This window comes from Nannobrachium achirus (assembly GCF_963921795.1).
Source record: "Nannobrachium achirus genome assembly, chromosome: 8".
In the NCBI taxonomy this organism is placed as follows: Eukaryota; Metazoa; Chordata; class Actinopteri; order Myctophiformes; family Myctophidae; genus Nannobrachium; species Nannobrachium achirus.
This window is the reverse complement of record NC_137817.1, coordinates 63,990,665-64,010,017: the sequence shown is the minus strand read 5'-3', so window position 1 is coordinate 64,010,017 and position 19,353 is coordinate 63,990,665. Positions and strand designations below refer to the sequence as shown.

Below are 19,353 nucleotides of genomic sequence, written 5' to 3'. Positions count from 1 at the left end.
CACACCCTCACTGATCAAACGTGTACTATACTGCATGGGTCTTCAACAGGGGGTCTGGGACCCCTGGGGGGTCCTCAGAGTTACTACAGGAGGGCCACCAAAATCCTTGTGTGATAGGATAATTACTTTAAATTAAAAACTCGCATCCCTATTCTGAGGAGAACTTTAGCCCAAATAGCAGATCTACAAGCTTGTAGATCAGCTATTTTCTGCAAAGAGGTTTGGTGTAGAGGTCAAAAAGAGCAGACCAAGTACAGAGTGAAAGGTCAAGTTCACTATGTATCGCCAATTGAAGTGGCTAAATGTCCGAACAAACATTAACACAAATCCAACATAGACTCAGGACAGTGCAGTCAAACAAGTCGATGAAAATCTGCATAACGCACTTATACAACATGTAGAGGGGGTCCCTGCTTTATCTCTCTCTCAGTTAAAGGGGTCCTTGGCCTGAAAACGTTGAAGACCCCTGCTATACTGTATCTCCTGTCAGACCCTGACCCTGTATTATGTCAATACAACTGCCAAACCTAACATTTCTCCAGACAGGACGAATCACATCTTTACTTCCATGAAATATATTCGGAACAGATACAAACAGAACAGAACAAATACTCCACAGGCATAAGGAGGATGATGATGAGCTTAAATGTTATAAATAAAAAAAATCACACCCGTGTGAACTGAGCGGTGGTTGTGTGTGTGTGTGTGTGTGTGTGTGTGTGTGTGTGTGTGTGTGTGTGTGTGCGTGCGTGTGTGTGTGTGCGCGTGTGTGTGTGAGAGAGAGAGAGAGAGTATTGCAGTTGATGCTCAGACTAGACTCAAGAGCACCCTCTCTGGTCACTGAGTGGTAGTTCAGGCTACATACACACATACATACACGGATACATACACGGATACACACACGGCCATGCTATGGAGCGGTCTACCACCGCTCAAAAAATCAGTGCAATTGATGCTCAGGCTAGACTCAACAGCACCCAACATCACCTCAACAGCACCCTCTCTGGTCACCCACTGGTACTCAGGCTACATACACATACATACACGGATACACACACGGCCAAGCTATGGAGCGGTCTACCACTGCTCAAAAGTGTCAGTGGGACAAGGGGCAGTCTCACAACAGTATCTCAGCCTTCCGTTATTTTCCTGTCGCACGGCTCACACCCTTTATTGCTTTGTCTCCCTCCCTCCCATGCAGATTACAACAGTTATTTGCTGAATTCAGGGAATTCAATAACTACCGGTATATTAATGTTTCTTAAGTGGTGCATTACTGATAATCAGGGAAAATAATGTGTCTGTTGGTGCACCCGATCCCCAAGTTATCATCCCATAAATTAGGCTCTAAATCAGCACATATCGTTGCACCGAATAAGTCTATTCTATGGTTTTGTGTTTGTATTCTCTCTATGATAATATCTGTTCTACTGATGTGCAGTGATCCCACAATTAATCAATTTAGATTAAGTTTAAGTGCTTTTATTGAGTTTCAGCTGTGGACATGTTATTTTATGGCAATGTGAGATTGTATAATACATGTATACAAAAATACATATGTACTGAATTGTAACTAAACAATCAACTGCTGTCATAACAAGATTGCATTTCATTTTTCATCATTAGCAGTCCTGTAGTTAATGTGGTCCCATGAACTCCACTGTTCTATAAACCAACTCTGACTTGGTCACTCACACAGTCACACACACAGGGAAGCAAACAAGCATAAACCAGGAAGTTCATGTATTTTTTCCACCACTGGCAGCAGCAGGCAGGCAGCCGTCCTCCACATATAGTGCACACACAGGAGACACTGCTCATCACTTGACCAGTGGTGTCAGTTCAGCAAAAGCCAGGGTATGGCAAAGATGGGAGTCCTCATCGGGTCAGTCCAAAATCAGGTTTTTCAAATGTAAGGAGCCCAAATAAAAATCAATTTGAAGTGAAACACATTACCTTGTCTCAAGCTCAAAACATCTAAAAAAAATACAGTTTTTACAATAACTTCAGCATCAGGTACAATATTCTGAGCAGTTGTAACTTTCATAATTTCATTTAGTTGTGTCATCTGTGAGCCCAGTTTGGATGTATGAATGTTGATTACAGAAAGTCTGCTCACAGAGATAAATTGTGCCAAACATGCAGAGGATCATTGAAAGTTTTCAAAACTATATTATATATATTGCGTTCCCAGTCCCAGATTTTGATACAATTCCTCCAGAGTACTATTCTGTCTTTAGCTGCAGCAATTCTGAAACTCTCTATTTTGTCAGCTGTGATATTTTGTCCATTTCCCTGTGCATATAATTTCCATTAGCGACAGCGAAGTGGGGAAATGATTTAGGAGATTTTTCTTTTCTCCTTGTTAGAAAAACAGGCCATACAAGAGGTACCTTTGGGCCAGAGAAAATGCGAATTCTACTCATGTTGCTCTAATCAGTGCAAATATAGTTTTACTTCACCATCATGTGCAGCCAGGGGCGTCAATTGGGTATGGCAGGGGTATGCAGCTGCCATACCCTGGGTCCAGGGGGGAGAATACAAGTTACTTTAAAATAGAAATCCATGAATGTCTCTTTGTCTATCTGTGCTGGTTATGTTGTTAAATTACATTAAAATAACTTCAAATGCTAAATATAACAAGGTATTATAATTATATTCTCCACACTTTTATTATCCCCATCTTGACAGAATAGTATATTCCCAGGTTCCGCAGGTCAGCTGCACAGGTGCAATTCATTATTGTTAATTGTGGCACGTTTACTATATTATGGCAAGTTTAGCCGCACTTGAACAACTGTTCCAGACTGCCATATCCAGCCCAAGAAACCATAGAAATTTTGGGGGGGGAAATGGAATGTACTTTTTAAAATAAATGTATCATGTTGCTAAGGTATGGCAACATGACTGGTGTCTTGCACGCGCGCCTTCGCGCGCGTGCAAGACACCAGTCATATTGCCATACCTTACCTTTTTCTGAACTGACGCCACTGAGTGCAAATATTGTTGTACTGTACTTCACCATCATGTGCAGTGCAGCAGAAGTGAAAATGAAAGTAGGCTTGCATTACGGTCCACGTTTCACAGTAAAAGTGAAACTATTCTTGTATAACTAACTTAGTGACTAGGTCAGATACGAGGTGAACCATTTCTCTGGATTCCCACAATTAGGTAACCCTTATTTTGTGAGTTAACTCCTTCACAAGACTTCACTTCAAATACAACTGCAGGTACGTACAGTTATGTCCCACTGTTGTTGTTACTTATATATTTTAGGGCAATCTTACTGAAATGTTAGTCATTTGTTTCTCTACCGTAAGTGACATACAAAATTCTCACACAATTCTTGTCATATATTCTTTCTCCTCAATAAGTGAATAACATATTAATACGGTCTAGACAGGCTTTAAAATGTTAACACAGTATATCAAAATGCAAGCATGCTAAGTGCTGGTCTCTTGTAACAAAAACAACTCAAGTCTTTTTGCCTCTTATTATTTTAGAACAATACAAGGGATTTATCTAAATGCTGCTAAAGCAAATGACAAAAATAATAATGTAAAGTTACATATTTAAAATATATAATGAAAGCACACTTAGCACCCAGACATTTTTTGGACGGTGAACTTGAAATACATTTTGCGTTAAGGTGAATCTCTATATTCTGAGTAAACATTAATATAGTATGTTCAGCAACAGGGGTCTGGTCTCCCTGTACTGTATATCCAGCTCTTTAGTAAAGAAAACAAAAAACCTTTTCAGATAGGTTGCAAATGTAATCCAATCATTGATTGATTGATTGATTGAAGACTTTATTATAAGTTTGCATAGGAAAAGGTACAGTTTCATGACGGTACAGTTCACTGGTACAAGGTTTACTAAAAGGAGATCCTAGAAAAGACTAAGCTTATTTCCACAGGAAACCATCAAGGAACGTGTACTCATTTATCATCTGCAGTTCCAACTTTGTCTGTATCAATTTCACTTGTTTTTGTATCCTGTATGAACCTAATGACATACAGTACACGATTTACCATTATTTCCCTTTGTTCACCTGACCATGGCTTTTATTACTTTCATCTCATTCCAGGCTTGCGAAACAGCGAGAGAAAGACTTTCTAATCTGTCAGTGCTAATCTGTTTGCCTGGTTCCAGCTCATAGACCTCGCCCACTCTCAGAGTGGACTCTGAGACTAATCTGTCAGTTTATTCAACAGCATTGTTCTGTGTTCTTATTGTAGTAGGATGGCATTCCCGAGAGCCATTAAAGGAGGCAGACCAAAACACATATAGGGCTAAATCTGCCTTTTATCAGATGCTTTTAATGCTTTTCTGATTTGTATTAAACAAGGTGTGAAACTGTGCACTGTTCTAAGGTCACCTTATACAGGTTTCTTTGGTCCGTTTCAATGTGTTTAGCTTTGTTTCTCTGACCTTTTGAATGTAGCACTTTGAGATCCGTCACAAATATAAAGTGTGCTACAAATAGAATGCATTACTATTAGTTTATTCAACAACATTGTTCTGTTTTCTTAGGCCTGTGGCATTCCAGCGCGTGACAAACAATGGCAGATTTCCAGCCGATACCCGATGGTGGTTACACCATGTACCATGGCACCACGGTCGCCGCCGCACGCAGGATCGTCGTCCATGGCTTTCGCCAGTCGACCAATGGCATGCTGGGGCCTGGAGTCTATGTCAGCCGTGATTCTGAGAAGGCTGAGCGATACCCGCTGCAGGCTGATGGCAGTCCTTCTGATGGCACTGATCAGGTGGTTCTTAAGCTGCGCGTGCACGTAGGCCGCGTCAAACGCATCGACCGAGACAACCACCCCTTGCAGTACACCTGGAACTCGCATGGGTACAACACGGCCTGGGTGCCCCCCGACTGTGGCCTGAAGTGCGTACCGAGTGGCTTGGAGGAGAACTGTGTGTTTAACCCCAGGCGAGTGGAGCTCACAGGAATTGCTCAGGCACCCAACAAGGCCATTAAGCAAGAGCTCAAAACTCTGCTGGCAAATAATCCCAAAAGACCATGGAAAGGACAGAGGAGGTGATGGTGTATTTCACTCTCTGCACGTGCATGCACACACGTGCACGCACAGTCGCACACACACACACACACACACACACTCACTGATCAAACGTGTACTATACTGCATGGGTCTTCAACAGGGGGTCCGGGACCCCTAGGGGGTCCTCACAGTTACTACAGGGGGGGCCACCAAATCCTTGTGTGATAGGATAATTATTTTATATTAAAAACTTTTAACCCTCGTATCCCTATTCTGAGGAGAACTTTAGCCCAAATAGCAGATCTACAAGCTTGTAGATCGGCTATTTTGAGGTTTGGTGTAGAGGTCAAAAAGACCAGACCAAATACAGAGTGAAAGGTCAGGTTCACTATGTATCGCCAATTGAAGCGGCTAAATGTCCGAACAAACATTAACACGAATCCAACATAGACTCAGGACAGTGCTGTCAAACGAGTCGATGAAAATCTGCATAACGCACTTATACAACATGTAGAGGGGGTCCCAGCTTTATCTCTCTCTCAGTTAAGAGGTCCTTGGCCTGAAAACGTTGAAGACCCCTGCTATATCTCCTGTCAGACCCTGACCCTGTATTATGTCAATACAACTGCCAAAGATAAACATTTCACAACTGCCAAAGCTAAACATTTCTCCAGACAGGATGAATCACATCTTTACTTCCATGACATTTATTCAGAACATAACGAAAAAACATCGCATGGATGCACCTGGGACGTATCCTCAGTGATGTAGCCCAAGCTCATCGGGGTTTCGGGTCTCGCAACATCATACCCCTCACCTGGGTGACCCAGCCGGGGTTGATCAAGTCCCGACTTACGTCCCAGTAGCTACCCACGATCAGTCCCATTAGGGAAAGACAGGACCATTCACTCCACCACTCCAGAACTACTCTGCCAAGACTAGGAAAGGAAGTCTTTGCGCTTGGAAGGACTAGGCTCTGTGGATTTACTCCTGTCCGGGCCCCTCCTATGTCTCTCCAGATCCTCTCCTGCTCTCACCACGTCCAGGACCCTTGCGTTGCACCAGATTCCCAGCACCAGACATTTCATTCAGGAGCGGTGGATTCTTGAGCCGTGGCAATGGTACTGCAGGCTCCACCTGGCCCACGGTGGTGCTGCAGGATCCGCTTGCGGCTTGAATGGCCCTCCTAAAGGTCTAACCGTGGGTTTGTTGGGCTTCTTCCTCACAGAAGACACAGGCTTGGGCGATAACCCAACCTGCTCCCGGGTGCCGTCTACACACAGATACAAACAGAACAGAACAAATACCACACAGGAACAGGGACGTGCTGGCCATTGGGAAAAGCGGGACGAACGGCTGGTTCATTCCCGGCCGGTCCAGGCCGGCCATTAGAGAAAAAGAAAAAAAAAAAAAAATTCGGCCTTCGTTCCATTTTGGGGGCTGGGCGGCCAACAAAGTAAATTGTCACTGTCGGGCAGAAACCTTGTATTTTCAAGTTTTTTCGCAAAGCAAAGCCCTGCTTCATCATACAAGGCTGTTGCACAAAAGTAGTGAAAACAGCAGATCTACAAGCACACAACGCCTCGCACCGCGAGGCGTTGTGTGCTTGTAGATCGGCTGTTTTCACTAGTTTAAATGATTTTTTAAAATGATAAATACTAAACAAACTGTTTTGGACATACAAGGTTTCCACCCGACAACAACGAAATATAACTCATGTACAGTAATTGGCCCACTGGCTTGTCACTTGTCATGATCTTGAAATGGCAAATATTTGAGTAGCAGCAACACTATAGAGAGAGATCTCTCTCTATAGCGCACAATGAGGGCCTCTCCAACTCTTTTTCCTGGGCTGAATCAGGGGCCCAGCACGTCCCTGTACACAGGAATAAGGATGATGATGATGATGAGCTTAAATGTTATAAAATGGGTCTTATCACACTACAGTGGGACAAGGGTCAGTCTCACAACAGTATCTCAGCCTTCTGTTATTTTCCTGATGCGCGGCTCACACCCTTTATTGCTTTGTCTCCCTCCCTCCCATGCAGGGACGTGCTGGGCCCCTGATTCAGCCCGGGAAAAAGAGTTGGAGAGGCCCCTCATTGCGCGCTATAGAGAGAGATCTCTCTCCATAGCGCTGCTGCTACTCAAAGATTTGCCATTTCAGATCATGACAAGTGACAAGCCAGTGGGCCAATTACATGAGTTATATTTCGTCGTTGTCGGGTGGAAACCTTGTATGTCCAAAACCGTTTGTTTTGTATTTATCATTTTAAAAATGATTTAAACTAGTGAAAACAGCCGATCTACAAGCACACAACGCGCCGTGGTGCGAGACGTTGTGTGCTTGTAGATCTGCTGTTTTCACTACTTTTGTGCGACGGCCTTGTATGATGAAGCAGGACTTTGCTTTGTGAAAAAAATTACGAATTTGAAACTTGGAGATACAAGGTTTCTGCCCGACAGTGACGATTTACTTTGGCCACCCAGCCCCCAAAATGGAACGAAGGCCAACATTTTAGTTTTAGTTTTTTCCTAATGAACCGGCCGTTCGGGAGTTGTCCCGCTTTTCCCAATAGCCAGCACCTCCCTGCTCCCATGCAGATTACAACAGTTTGCTGAACTCAGGGAATTCAATAACTACCGGTATATTAATGTTTCTTAAGTGGTGCATTACTGATAATCAGGGAAAATAATGTGTCTGTTGGTGCACCCGATCCCCAAGTTATCATCCCATGAATTGGGCTCTGAATCAGCACATATCATTGCACCGAATAAGTCTATTCAATGGTTTTATGTTTGCTTTTATTGAGTTTCGGCTGTGGACATGTTATTTTATGGCAATGTGAGATACATGTATACAAAAATATATATGTACTGAATTGTAAATAAACAATCAACTGCTGTCATAACATTAGGCCCATATTGCATTTCATTAACTACAGGAGCAGTCCTGTAGTTAATGTGGCCCCATGAACTCCACTGTTCTATAAACCAACTCTGACTTGGTCACTCACACAGTCACACATACAGGGAAGCAAACATGCATAAACCATACTTTTACTTAAGTAGGAAGTTCAAGTACTTTTTTCCACCTCTGGCAGCAGCAGGCAGGCAGCCGTCCTCCACATGTAGTGCGCACACAGGAGACACTGCTCATCACTTGACCACGTTCTTTCTCTCTCTTTCCTGTTAGCTTGCTTGAGAGAGAGGGCTTTGGCAGCTGTTAGCCACCAAATTCGACACCAGAGCTAAATAACACACTTTTTTGCTCCGTGGAAATTTGTTGCTGTTGTAACGAAGGTGATGCGAACCTCCCCACCCGGCCTCCCGCGTGAAAGTCCAATATCTTAACCATTACTCCAAAGGGATATCCCTATGGAACGAGGGAGATACTAGACTCACCCCTCTTTAGGCCTCCTCCTACGGCAGGGATGTCAAACTCAAATGCACAGGGGACCAAAGTTTTAAAAATGGTACAAGTCGAAGGCCGGACTGGTTCAATGTTTATTTAAACGCGGCTAGTGGTGCATTGTGGGACTTGTAGTATTATGGTGGTGCGTGTGTAACAGAGTGACTCATTGCCTTGCATCAAAAGTCTAATATCTCCCCCAGTCCATAGGGATATCCCTTTGGTCTGATGGGTAAGATGTTGGACTTTCATGCGGGAGACCTTGGTTCGAATCCCAGGCATTGCATGTGCAATGTACCAGTGGCCAGTGGGCCAGTTCTAATAGTAATTAAATATCATCCCGCGGGCCGAAGATAATTCAGTCAAGGGCCTGATTTGGCCCCCGGGCCTTGAGTTTGACATAATGTGTCCTACGGGGAAGCCCAGATCAGGGTCATGGCACCATTGTAACGGAAGTGATGCAAACCTCCCCACCCGGGTTTTGAACCCAGTCCTCCTGCGTGAAAGTCCTATATCTTAACCGTTACTCCAAAGAAATATCCCTATGGAATAAGGGAGATACTAGACTTTTGACGCTTCAAGGCTAGGGCTGCGACTCTCTCCGCCACACTGTTGTGGAAGCTTGCAATGACTTTATGAGGTTTTTCAAACCCCCTGGCAGCCAGGGGGTGCAAGTGCACCCTTTGCCACCCCGGTAGAATCGCCTATGGCGGTCAACCATGGGGTTTAAGTGTTTAAGCCGTATTTCGCGTGTGTGAAGGGTTGTTATTCGTTTGTGCCAGAAAGTACATTACGTTACTAGGGCTGTCACAATTATTACATAATCGTCTAATCGCAATTATTTTTGCATAATCATCATAATCGTTTCCATATTGAGAAATGTTAATATAGTTACAAACACTTTGAAAAAGTAGTGGAAATAGCAGATCTACAAGCTTGTAGATCGGCTATTTCCACTATCAATGTTCACTATCAATGTCTCTTTTGTCCCATAAGTATAAAATTGTCAAATATGTCAGTAATATCTTTGTATATTTAGGTTGTGTCATGATTGCCATGTGCAACTTCAAAGCCTAAAAGCCAAACAGAAATGTAATTGTCAACGACAAATACACAATTAAATCGTTAATCGCAATTATTTGAGTGACAATTAATCGTCATGTAAAATGTCATAATCGTGACAGCCCTATACGTTACTTTAAAAATGTTGTCACAACTCTGTGTGGCTTATTTAACTGAAGGCCTAAATTGAAAGCGTTCCACAGTATCTGCATGTTTATCAGCTTTCACTGTTGACTCTGTGTTGTGCCAGCCCGGACCCCCTGCTGTGCCAATTTGGCAGTGGTGGTCCTAGCGGAGTAGGCTATATTTAAACCAGATCCATTGTCAATAAACCTCACAATGGGCTGAAGATCTTACACCTGCTCTCATCATGTGCTCTATGTGCACTATGTCTCAGTTTATAGACTTAAATGATCTCTCGGATCAGTGCTTCTCGGAATGGGGTCCAGGGACCCCCGGGGGTCCTTGGAGGGGTTCCAGGGGGTCCCTAAAGCTAGTAATTAAATGCACCCTTACAGGTCTGTCAGGGTCGGTTTCTGCTATAAGCAATAGAAGCGGTCGGCTTAGGGCCACAACCACTAGGGGGGGCCACACCAGAGGATGGTTGTGCTGGGAGTGTTAGGTATAACTGTGCCAAAATACAGTTTTCTATGCATTTTGGGGAGTTTGACCCCCCTAAAGAGTTTCGGCCCTACAGTATGGGTGTCATGCACTAGCCTGTCGTTGCACATACTAATTCCTCACTGCGTATCGCTAATTCCTCACTGCGTATCGGATATTAGTCTGGACTCGCGAGCAGAATTTCCAAGGGGTGGGTTAAAGAAATGGCTCTGGACACAATTGGTTACTGGGCCCTGATTGGTAGAATCTTAACATTCTGTGCAGCTCACAACCCAGACATCGTCATTGAAATTGTCAGACAGTTCTGTGCAGTTAATTTGGAGAAGTAAAAAACTCCTGACTAGATACATAACTTAAAAATGCGTGACAATGTGAAATCCATCAAGCCTCCGAATGGTGAAGTAGAGCAGTGTGTTCTTCACAGCTTTCATGACATCTGACAATTCAGCACTAATTTCTTTGGCAGTGACTGACTCCCTAGTCCCTGTGTAGCATGCAGTTTAACCTGTTACCTGTGCAGCATGCATTGCCTCCATCAGGTGCAGGTGCACATATTGTAGGGGATTTAATGGATCCCCATTAGCTGACGTCAGAGCGACAGCAAATTTTTGCGAGCTTGTAAATCTGCAATTTTTGAAAAAGTTGTGAAAATGTGTGCAAATCTTTGAATATATGTATTTTCAAAGCGAACGTTTGTAACTCAAATTTTGCTTCAGGGTGGTCCCTGGAACTAAATATTTTGAGATGGGGGTCCGTGGCCAAATAAATATCATTTTGGGGGTCCTTCACATGAAAAGGTTTGAGAAACACTGACATAGTAGTCTCTCAAGAACTGACTAACTGAGCTCCATTTAAGCTTTGTTTTCTCATCTGTCTGAAAACGTTTTAGTTGAGCATGGCAGTTTCCATGTTTCTTGTCAAAACCAGAGGGCACGAAAATATCAAATTAAGTTTTCAGTAGGCTACTCGCTATGCAACACTTTTAAAAACACACAGCAGAAGGAGTTAATGTTATTGTTTCTTAGAGATATTTGGGTGTGAAGTGTGGTTTACATAGGATATTATGCAAGTAACACTCAAAAGTGTGAACTTGCTACTGTAGGTTCTTTTGACAGGCTTATCAACAGATTAAACTATCAAAAATGATTAAGGGCTTATCTGTGGATCACTATCATTCATTTTCATATTTTTATTCAGCCGCGGCCAAGAGGTGTCCCTGATTATCATCTCCGGGAGTTCTGGCAAGAACTTCAAGCCACTTTCATCCCTGGTTTTGGGGGGCCACCAAAATAAATCTAGCTTGGGGCCACCAGAATCCTAGAACCGGCCCTGAGGTCTGTAACTGCTAGTGTACAACAAATAAGGAAGATGTCAATACATCTCCCATCAGCTCATGACCTGATAAAGATGCCTTGACATTGAAACGTTATTTGCCTGCCCCCTGTTATTAACAGGGCTTTAATTGTCTGAGTTTGCTGCAGGGCCGCGCTGTGAGCTTGTATATCTGCTATTTTTCAATAGTTAAAGCACAAAATAATGCGTTCCCAGCAGGGAGGTGCTGGGCCTCTGATTCAGCCCGGGAAAAGAAGTTGGAGAGGCCCTCATTGCACACGGCTGCGGCAGGTTTCTTTGCCTTCCGGACGCGCCACGAGGCCCCAAACACTAACCGATGAACGGTTACTGTGATTTTAGGTCTCATCGTTTTTGTGGTATAAAGATTGTCTAATGATGTTGTATGCAGACCATCAAGGCAACTAGGATATCATGTTGACACCTGCCTCATAACTTTGTAAAAGCCAAACAAGACCTAGCATAGATGACATTCACATTGTGTTGCGAACTACTTGTAAAGATCAGACATTTCAGATCATGAGAGACAAGCCAGTGGGCCATTTAAATGAGTTTTATTTACTTTGTGGGCCTGCCATTTTTTTTGAATGGCTGGCCTGGACAGGCCAGGAATGGACCGGCAGTTCTGGAGTTGTCCCGCTTTTCCCAATGGCCAGCACGGCAGCACCAAAAGAGGCTTTTCAGTATCTTGTCTAGGGTCTCACATGGCAGCGTGGCATGTCTCTTAAGTGTGTTTACGTAATGAGAAACATGAGCCGTGTGAGGGAGATGAACTTAAAGCAGCGAAACCCAAGCCGTCCATCTCTGGCTAGACCGCTGGTTCTCAACATGGGGTCTGGGGACCCTAATTGAGGTCCTTGATGATGGGGTTCAAGGGGGTCCCCAGCTAAATGCTTGATAGTTAAGAGGAACCAGATTACGGGTCTGTATCTCTGAAAGTGTACAAATGGGAGCTGTAATTATGAAAGATGTATCTGCCGCACTTTCCTTCACAACTTCTAAAGAGACTTGTTTTGTCCCTGTTTTGAGCTACCATGACATGAACCTATTACAATTTAAAATTCCCTTTCATTAACTCAAGAAAATAAAAATACACCAAAATATTACTACCCTTCTTGAATGAAAAAACAAACAATAAAATCGGTAGAAAGTTTTAATAATCAATAATACAAACGTACTAGAAAATTGTTCAGTGAGCAATGTTGCAACTCATGCTGTTCTGCCACCACCTGCTGGTCATCTTATGCCATTACTTATTTCTTTCTAGACAAAATGGATATTTACAATGTTTACAACAAACCAAAATGGAAAACTAAAATGCAGGTCTCAACGCATAAGCTTGTTGTGTGCAGCTAAACAACCGCATCTAAATAAACGTAAACAACACTACGCACCCTAAAGTGTGAAATATACTGTCTCTCACTGGTAATTTCACCGCTAATGATTCAATTTATGCTCCAGCGTCTTATGGTGCAAAAAATAGACAAATCAACAGAATCACAACATGTAGCAGATGCAACTTATTGTGAGCTTGTAGATCTTCAATATTTTTGGCCACGCAACGACTTATAGCTCTGGCTTTAATCAGAACAAGAAGTGTAATAATGCGTCGGCCTGTGTCTAGGGTTGGGACTATACCGGCTACTTAACGGTCCGATTCCTTAACGCTTCCCTTTAACGATTCCTACAGGGCAACTGGTTCCAAAACACTGGGTCAGGACCCATTAGTGGGTGGCCGACAAATATTTATGGCTATTTTTTGTTTCCTAGATTTTGTCTTTATTATTTCAAAACATTTTCAAAAACATTCACATTCACACATTTTTTTGGATGAATTGAAATGATTTGTTTCAGTAATTTCACGAAGAAATCAAAGACAAATCAAAGAAATTCCATAAATTAGGAAATGTTTAAGAAGTAGTGAAATAGCGCTGTGAGCTTGTAGATCTGCTATTTTCACTAGTTTGGGTCCAGGGCAAACGTCTAATTTCTCTTTTGGGTACTCGAGCTAAAAGGTTTGGGAAAGACTGCTGTAGGAGGTTCCAAATGGACCCCAACAGGTCTGTAACTCTGAGAGCCTACAGATGGAACCAAATGAACCCGTAATTTATACACTCTCAGAGTTATGGTGGTCCAAGTTTGAGAACCAATGGTATTGTAATTGTACAGCAGACGTGAAGTCCACATATCAGCTCTGACAGTGTGATTAACCCATTTAGGTCTAGAATTATTTAATGCTTTAACAATTGAAAAATAGCAGATATCCAAGCTCACAACACGGCACGGAGTGCCGCGCTGCAAGCTTGCAGATCTGCTACTTTTGAAAAATCTCGATTTTTTTTTTGCAAGTCTTTGAATATATCTTTTTAAAAGCGAACATTTGTAACTCAAATATTTGTTTCTGGGGGTCCCTGGAACAACATATTTTAAGATGGGGGTCCGCGGCCAAATACATGTAATTTTGGGGGTCCTTGACATGAAAAGGTTTGAGAACAACTGATTTAGAAGAAGGATTTACAGTAGAAGACATTTATAGAACCGGGTCAAAAATATTTTAAGACTTGCGCAAATGTTCACGATTTAAAAAAAATAGCAGATCTACAAGCTCGCAGCGCGGCACTCGGTGCCGCGCTTTGAGCTTGTGTATCTGCTATTTTTTAATAGTTAAAGCATAAAAATAATGGTTCAAATGGTTCAAATCACAGATTTGCGTTCAGGACTAAATGGGTAAAAAAAAGAAAGAAAAAGGGTTCCAGAAACGGTTCCAAATGTGATGGAACTGATTCCGGTTCCTCAGTGTTGGATATGGTTTCCTCCGCTTCCGGATCCCAACCCTATATCTGCGTCTCTACATGATCCCCGCCGGTGCTCCCTTCCCTGCGATCTTCTTGGAGCACTCCAGCAGGGCGTTGTGAATGTCTTTGGCACAGGAGATCTGAGACTTGATCATCCCCAGGTACTGGGCGTAGGACAGGGACTCGGTCTGCACCGTGTCGGGCTTGGTGGCCGTGGGGACCAGGTTGGGGGAGTGCTTGGCACTGTCGATACTCTGGGACAGACACTCGTAGGCCAGCCGCTGGACACAAGACCAGAAGGAAACACATGGTGGTAAGAGAGAGCTGGTTTCAGTGTTGATTTTGACTTCACATTTTGATTTAGACGTAGTCATCTGAAGATTACCGTCAACTACAGATGTAGATGTACAGCTGACTTAACCCATTTAGGCCTAGGATTATTGACCGCTTTAACTATTGAAAAATAGCAGATATACAAGCTCACTTGTAGAGCTTGTAGATCTGCTATTTTTGAAAAATCATGATTTTTCTTTGCAAGTCTTTGATATGTATTTAAAAGCGACCATTTGTAACTCAAATATTTGCCTCTGGGGGGTCCCTGGAACAACATATTTTGAGATGGGGGGTCCGGGGCCAAATACATGTAATTTGGGGGTCCTTGACATGAAAAGGTTTGAGAACAACATGATTTAGAAGAAGGAATTAGAAGTCGGGTCAAAGATCGGGTCAAAGATATTCAAAGACTTGCACACATTTTCACGATTTTTCAAAAATAGCAGATCTACAAGCTCGCAGCGCGGCACTCGGTGCCGCGCTGTGAGCTTGTATATCTGCTATTTTTCAATAGTTAAAGCATAAAATAATGGTTAAAGTGGTTAAAATCTAACGCGACTCGGGCGCGTTCCAGGTATTTGAGAGTTAAGCCCTTTGCACACAGGCGCGTTTATCCGCACGGATAAAACGGACAATTTCATTTTTTTGAAAGAAAACAATGATTCTCTACGACCTCATGCACACCGGATCCGAATTACCCGTGCAACGAGTGGCTGCGGCCATGCGTTTTTTTCTCTCGATCGAACCCAGTTCGATTTGTGCGTCTTGTCGCATGCCGTAAAAAAACTCATCACTCCTTTTATGACTCCTCTTGGGATCCGCAGCGCCGATTCCGCACAGCATTGCACACCAAATCCAATGCGTTTTATTCATGCAGCAAACGAAAAAAAAACGCAACTGTCCTGTGTGCAAAGGGCTTCAGTCGACTACAATTCATTTTGGCAGGCCTTGATTGCGTTGTAATGCCAGATTTGTGGCTAGGCTAACCGAAGATATTTTCGGAGAGTGAAAACCAAGCATAAAATGACTTGTCTTAGTTCGATTGATCTCTTTTCCAGTAGTTCCTCCCTAACATTTTCATCTATTTTTCATTTGTTGACAAAAGCGTCAGTATATTTAGTCTTCATAGCTTAATTTTGTTTAAAGCTTTAGTTTTTAGTGAGAAGTCATGGAAAAAAAGGTAGTCATTTTTCATCATAGTTTTAGTCGATGAAATGAAAACTGTCTGGTTTGTGCACTTTTTATTATGCTTGTGTCTGGTTTTTGTACGCCAGATGGCCACACAAAACACATGTTTCTAATGATTACGTTTCTAATGAGCGAGTTAGTAAAGAAGGTTGTGCTTCAACAGAGAGATTCTCTGGAATGCTAAACCCAAACTGTACTTTTTGCAAACTGTTAATACAGTATTCAATCAAGCAATGTCCGATTGTGTGTGTGTGTGTGTGTGTGTGTGTGTGTGTGTGTGTGTGTGTGTGTGTGTATTTTACCAGACAGAGCTCCAGTTGGTCACAAAGCGCATAAAACTCCTCCAGACTCTTATCGAAGCGTTGAACTTGGCCATCGCTGCTTTTGCTAAAAGTAGATCATATAAAAAGAACAACAAATAATCATCAGAAACAGTGGAGTTCAGTGTGGTAGTCTAATACAGGATCATGGAGGATGCGTAAATGAATGGATGGCAGTCTACTTACATGCCATTATCAATTGATGTATTGTGGCCTAAATTCAGAGATGCAATTCTCATAACATTCTGCAAAAGAAAAAAGAGATATAGAGGCAAAAGGTTAATGTAATGTGATATATTCCAAGAAGTCAAATCGCAATGAGACATTATTAGACTGATATCCATAGACCTTTGTTGACAATTCACTACATGAATGGACTACATTTTAAATGACAAGATAGAAGATACTGATTCTAACATGCTCATTTTATTTTCCATTCTATGCTTCTAATTCTTTTCCTTTCCTCCTTGAGCTGCAATTGTGAAAGCCTGCATAAACGGGGACTGATCATAAGTCCGACTTCTCAATATTCCGACCAGGTTAACATTCACCAGTTAAGCATTCACCAGAGTTGTCAGGTTAGCATTTCAGCATTCACCAGCATTAGTTTTACTGAGGTTAGGGTTAGGTTTGGGTGGTCGGGTTGAAATAATGGGAGGTCGTAACTATGCCATGGCGCCCCATAAACAAAAGTTTCACCTCACTGTTACCGGTAATTGTGTTGTGACAAAGTTCATTGATTGATTGACTGACTATTCGGCTGGTTGATTTAATGAATAGGTACAGTATGTGAAATTGTGTGCATAATTTCATTCAGAGACCAGCCTGTACAGGTTGGTCACTGTGAGGTTGAGAACTGAACATTCTGATGTTGATGTCACAGTGGTTACTGGCTCTTTGACTGGTACAATGATATGGTTATATCTCGAGATTACAATTTACAAGAGGTGTGTGTGCTCATCAATTTACAATAAATAATTAATTTTAGCATGGAACAAAGATAGACTAAGACCAAACCTAGAGTAAAAAGAAAAGAGACGTTGTCTGGGCCTATAGCCTTGGATCAAGACTAGCCGCAAATTGCAACACTAGATTTTTTTATACTCTGATGAATCTAGGGTCGCAATACCTACCATAGGGATCCAATGCATGAAAACAGTTTTTTGCTATCTGATTGTATTAAACGACTTCAAACTCACCAATATTGTGGCTCTATGGAAAGCTTGGAATTTACTCTTGCTATCTGCAAAGTGTTTGTTTCTGAAAAATCCACCGTAGAATTGTTATGATTTTATTTTCTGTCAAGAAATCCAAGAAGACATGTTTTTTTCTAAGTCTTGAACTTCGGAAGCGCTCGTCTATAACGTCATGTCCCGCTGCCTCCTGCATTAGGCTATGTGACATTTTAACCTCGCCCACCAGGCTTTCTGAAAGAAAGCCTGGTGTTCGTTCACAACAGCCCGTTTGGTTTCCGCCCAACGCGGAAACCACTAGAAGAAGCGGCGTCGCTCTGATTTGGTTCCCTCCGTCTGTTTCCCCAATCCCTTTTAAAATGCTCGAGTAGCCTAGTGTAGTATTTCCAGTCACTACGAGTTGGACTAAAAAAAGATGCATATACCAAACAAATTTTTCAAAAGCAAAACTACTCCGCATCAAGGAGTTTATTAGGTAGGCCCTAAAAGTATGTCCTTGAGTGCAGGGGAATTATTTTGGGTTAAAACTGTTTCCGGTGGATAGTTCCGGCCAAATTGTAGTCCTTTGAGTACTACAACATGACGTTTTGAGGTTTCCGCTCCAGACCGGTTACAAGCCCGAAAAGTGAAGTGATCCCAGACTAGTGACATTTAGAACCAGCTGGTACACAGGACTGCTGAGTGACTTCCCACAAGCGCTTCCAAACTCCAGCACTTAGAAAAAATAATCACCTGAACTGAATTTCTTGACAGAAAATAAAATGATAACAATTCTACGGTGGATTTTTCAGAAACAAACACTTTGCAGATAGCAAGAGTAAATTCCAAGCTTTCTATAGAGCCACAATATTGGTGAGTTTGAAGTCGTTTAATACAATCAGATAGCAAAAAACTGTTTTCATGCATTGGATCTCTATGGGAGGTATTGCAACCCTAGATTATAAAAAAATCTAGTGTTGCAATTTGCGGCTAGATCAAGACTATGATAGAAGTATTTTATCAACTATTTTTTGGCACAGGGGATTGGTGGAGGGAAAAGAAGAGCAGACTAGTAGGTATTGACTGTTCAAGTTAAATGTATGATAAAACATCAACCTACACAGATGATACTGCTGCTGTCAAACAAGTCTAAGCTGTTTAAGAAATCGATGAACATCTTTTGCAGCACAATTTTATACGATATGTAGTGGGGGTCCCTGCTTCATCTCTCTCTCAACTAAGGGGTCCCTACTCCCTGCTTCATCTCTGTCTCTCATCTATACAATATGAAGTGGGGGTCCCTGCTTCATCACTCTCTCATCTAATATGTAGTGGGGGTCCTTGCTTCATCTCTCTCTCTCTCTCTCTCTCATCTATACAATATGTAGTGGGGTTCCTTGCTTCATCTCTCTCTCATTTATACAACATGTAGTGGGGGTCCCTGCTACATCTCTCTCTCTCATCTATACAATATGTAGTGGGGTCCCTGCTTCATCTCTCTCTCAGCTAAGGGGTCCTTGCCTTGGCCTGAACACGTTGAAGACCCCTGATGATCTATGATATCCTTCTCGGGCCCATCATACCATCATGGTCATCATCATCATTACCTGCAGGCTCTCTTTCAGTTGTGGAATGAGCATCTTGAATCTGTGAACAGGATCAAAGTCTTGCTGTTGACTCAGTTGTTGCTGCTGCTGTTGCTGTTGTTGTTGTTGCTGCTGCTGCTGCTGCTGTAGAGTAGCAGCAGCTTGCTGCTGGAGCCCTGGGTTCCCAGCCTGAGGAGGAAGCGGACCACCGGGTTGTTGCTGTTGTTGCGGCGCCGCCATCTTGACAGAATGAACACGCACAGCAGCGTGTATCAAAACAGCATCCAGTATCGGCAGTGGAAGCTTGTGATTGGCTGAACCGGAGGTAGGGAGCGCTCCGTTGTGGTCCCCTGGACCGCGCGGAGGTGACGAAATTCGGGGGGCTGAAGATTTACCAGATTTAAGGTTGTGGGCAGATTGGCAGAACAATTTGTCCTTGTTTGTTATTTGACTATTTTTACTTTAATTTGAATTAAAGACAATTTAATAAATAGCCTAT

At 42.6% G+C, this 19,353-nt stretch overlaps 2 protein-coding genes across 2 annotated transcripts in view; one reads left to right on the top strand and one right to left on the bottom strand.

The window, feature by feature from the left end:
- The window catches only part of mlf1 (myeloid leukemia factor 1), a gene marked incomplete at both ends in the record, with an annotated part of 40,644 nt that extends 36,453 nt beyond the window's left edge, over positions 1-4,191 (top strand). The window contains one exon of the mRNA XM_080732058.1: positions 4,156-4,191. Within this exon, the coding sequence (XP_080588184.1) occupies positions 4,156-4,191 (36 nt within the window). The remainder of the gene's footprint in view (positions 1-4,155) is intronic.
- Positions 4,192-14,137: 9,946 nt separating this feature from the next.
- Positions 14,138-19,094, bottom strand: med29 (mediator complex subunit 29; the record flags this gene model as incomplete). The annotated part of the gene is made up of 4 exons (XM_080732057.1): positions 14,138-14,536; positions 16,079-16,163; positions 16,283-16,341; positions 18,876-19,094. 4 exons carry the CDS (start codon positions 19,092-19,094, stop codon positions 14,309-14,311), a joined length of 591 nt encoding a protein of 196 aa, XP_080588183.1. The 3' UTR covers positions 14,138-14,308.
- Between the last annotated feature and the right edge of the window lie 259 nt (positions 19,095-19,353).